Raw genomic sequence first — 3,570 nt, forward strand, 5'->3', positions numbered from 1 at the left:
GAGCGAGAGAGTGAGAGAGAGCGCGAGAGAGAGCGAGAGAGAGAGCAAGAGAGTGCGAGAGAGCGAGAGAGTGCGAGAGAGCGAGAGAGAGCGCGAGAGAGAGCGAGAGAGTGCGAGAGAGCGAGAGAGAGCGCGAGAGCGAGAGAGAGCGAGAGAGAGCGAGAGAGAGAGAGTGAGAGAGAGAGAGAGAGAGAGAGAGAGAGAGAATGATCTTTAAAAAAGCATATGACCCCTTTAATGTTATTTGCTTACCTTAACCTTTGCCAATAAAAATACCCCAGAAATTATAGGAAAACAGGAAAAAAAATCTCTAAACTCTGATATCAAAGGCCATCAGCTAAAAAAAAAAAAAAAAAGCAAAAATAGTAAACAGGCTCAAACATGCTTGCTTGGCATGAAAGCACCTATGAGGTTTGTTGTTGTGTGTAACGCAAACATGTTTAAATCATGTTCAAACTAGTTTTTTTGTTTGTCAAGCAAGTAAAACTCAGCTTCTGTTTAGCATATTTGATGTGCTCTATGCATATGCATTGTTCAATGTTTATATGTAAATAAAAGGCTAAATTACATCTGTTCTCTTCAGAGTCTTCAGTATTCAGTGTTTCGATTAACTTTTTGAAATGTGAAAGTTTTGGTGTAATGAACTTTGAATGGAGAGACAAATCTCTCAGGTTTAATTAAAAATATCTTTATTAGTGGTTCGAAGATGAACAAACGGTTTATGGGTTTGAACGACATTAGGGTGAAGATTATTTTTGGGTGAGCTATCCTTTTAACTGAATTTGACTGTAATGGATTTTACAGAGACACAGTTTGCATAATCCTTCTTAACACTATTAAAAGCAATGCCCTTGACTTATTAATGAGAACTGAAATTAATAAAAACCACATATTAATCAATATTTAATATATCTGAGTGTACTTGTGTAATTGTAAGTGTTTACCTAGAGCTCTGGCGACAGCGAGGAAGGGGATCTGATCGATCGGGGTGCTCCTTCTGACCGGGCCGTTGTGAGTTACCCTAGGCCTCTTCCACACCACACGGTTCACACCAGACTTCTTCACCACACTACACTCACACAAGAAAAGGCAAATTAACTAACTGGTCTTCCAAAACACAACTGTAGTGGTTAGTTGATTTGTTTTAAGACTGCATGTTATCCAAGAGATTGATTCTTATGACTTAAAGGTGTCAGCAAGCATCAAGATCTCACCTGCCACCCAGTCCCTCAATTCTCTGCTTCTCTTTCGGGAGCTCGGGCTTGTGGTCTTGTGTGACCTCCACAGCTTTGATGACTTTATCAGCGGGATCTTCCCTCACACCCAACACAACAGAGGAGTCCCCGACATGAGCCACAAACATGCAGTCCCCTCTGATGACCACCACACTGGCTGTAGTGCCCGAAGTACTGGGGAGGCCAGTTAATGTCTTTGGCCATTCAGCTGAAGAAAAAAAACGCGTTGTTAACCACGACATTGACCAGCAGATGTCACTAGCATGCCATCACACCCACCTAGTCTGCTTTGCGCATGCATACATTCAATAATAATTAGCAGAAAGTTTCTCATTATTATGCAATATTTTTAGAAAGTTTCTCATAATGAGATGTTAAGTTATGAGGAAGACTCATTATGAAAAACTAAGTCATTATTATTAGAAACTTTTTTCATTATTATGATATGTTAAGTGATTATGAGAGAGATTCTCATTATTATGTGATGCTAAGTCGTTATCAGAAGCTTTATCATTGTTATAAGCTGTTAGGTGGTTATTATATGACAAAGTTTCGCATTACTGCAAAATGCTAAATCATTATTATAAGAAAATTCCTCATTATCTAATGTTAAGTCATTATTATTAGAACGTCATAATATTTATTTTTCTAAATATAACGTTAACTTAATTATGAGTTCGCTTCTCATTATTATGATGTACAAAGTACATAATTATGGTACAGTCTCTCAATATAATGGAGCAGTAAGTCACAATTATGTGAGTTTCTCATTATTATGATTTACAGAATCATATTTTTACTCAGTAGTGGTGGAAACGGGTTTCTGTGATATAATGCATTATCTTATTACCTCTAACCGAGTGTAAAGGTTTGCAACAGTTTTACATAGACCTTCTGCCTGTCTGTGCACACAGGCCTGTCAAAGATTCCGCGCATGCGCAGTGCGACCCTTTCATTCGATTTTTTTTTTTTTTTCGTCTTTTCTGCCTTAAGTATATAGTGTTGCGCCCAATTTCAAAAAGTGTATTAGTCCGACAGCTAATTTACACAATAGCAGCCTCGGTGTATATCTTTATCTGTCTAACCATATTAAGAATAATTCCAGCACGCATGCGATTTTAATCGTTATAAATTGCTTTGAGGTCTTACATTACACTGCCGATCATCATAACCATATCCTCGGAGCTATTCACAACGTAACGTTAGCTAGACAATTAAAAGAAAAAGAAAGAAAAAAAAGCATGAATGTGAGGAAACGTCACACCATTCACATGAGAACATAGTCTAGAATTGACTTACGAAGCTTTTTCCACATTGCATGATGGCATGCGATGAAACCCTTGCGAATTGCGGCACAAACTTTCCGGTAATCCTTAGACCAAAAGCCCCGCTGCTGCTTGAGAAAATCCCAGAGATGATCTCGAGCGAACAGCGCAGCTTCTCGCCCTCCGTGGCCGTCAAACACGGCGAAGAACGCGACCGATCTTCTGCTGTCCCCCGCCGCCGGCTCCGTACCGTCGCTCTCCTCGGTGAACAGTGTGTTTCTCCACGTTACCGTGACAGGTAAAGGCTTGTTTGTGCAGTCCGGCGGGTCGCTTTCAGAGACCGGCTCTTGATCCGACTTTGGATCGGTGTGCCCGGCCGCTCGCAGCTCATCGTCGCTGGGCTCCAGCTCCACGATCACCTCCGTTAAATCCTCCATGTATTTCCTTCCTCCTTGTTCGGAGAAGACGCTCACTCGCAGCGATAGGTCGGGATTCATGGCCAGTCGGACAGCCCTTGCTGATAGGTCAACCTAAAGACTGCAAACGCGTGATTAAAAGATTTTAGATAACGTCAAAAACATTTATTAATCCGAGCTCGTCTTTTGTTTATTTTCTAAGCTGCCAGTCCTGCCTTCCTTCGCAGACACATAGTAATGCAGGAAAGAACAGTCATTAGCGCCATCTGTTGGACAGGAGGATTATGTACGATGCAGTGGTGGTTTGTATACTATTCTATGTACTATACTACCTACTATTTCTAAAAAATAGTCTACACATTTCAGGTTTGTCACATGACGTTGTTTCAGGGGGTCAGGAATTGGCTGCTTAGCATCACCCAAAGGGGTCAAGCCATTCAGAAATATTTGTAGTCTATTCTAAGTAAACATTTGCAATCGGCTTATGAATTTAATTATTGTAGTATGTTTACCAGTGCACAGTTCTTTTAGGAGGCTCTTTAAAATGTGAAATGCTCAGTAAGAAGAGAAATTCTTCTGTGAGTTTCAACCACTATACCACACCAGCTCATTTATTTCTGAATATGAAGACAACAAAATCAGGTTACATCAGCA

General features: G+C 40.4%; 1 protein-coding gene across 1 annotated transcript in view; it reads right to left on the bottom strand.

Annotated features, from left to right (window-relative positions):
* Nucleotides 1-3,156, bottom strand: part of LOC107691721 (protein phosphatase 1D-like) — a 9,179-nt gene extending 6,023 nt beyond the window's left edge. Inside the window, exons 1-3 of the mRNA XM_016490509.1 lie at nucleotides 2,535-3,156; nucleotides 1,215-1,443; nucleotides 945-1,069 (exon numbers count right to left, since the gene is read on the bottom strand). Coding sequence (XP_016345995.1) covers nucleotides 945-1,069; nucleotides 1,215-1,443; nucleotides 2,535-2,997 — 817 coding nt within the window. The 5' untranslated portion in view covers nucleotides 2,998-3,156. The remainder of the gene's footprint in view (nucleotides 1-944; nucleotides 1,070-1,214; nucleotides 1,444-2,534) is intronic.
* Nucleotides 3,157-3,570: the final 414 nt, after the last annotated feature.

Source organism: Sinocyclocheilus anshuiensis, unplaced genomic scaffold, assembly GCF_001515605.1.
Source record: "Sinocyclocheilus anshuiensis isolate Anshui unplaced genomic scaffold, SAMN03320099.WGS_v1.1 scaffold246, whole genome shotgun sequence".
Lineage (NCBI taxonomy): Eukaryota > Metazoa > Chordata > Actinopteri > Cypriniformes > Cyprinidae > Sinocyclocheilus > Sinocyclocheilus anshuiensis.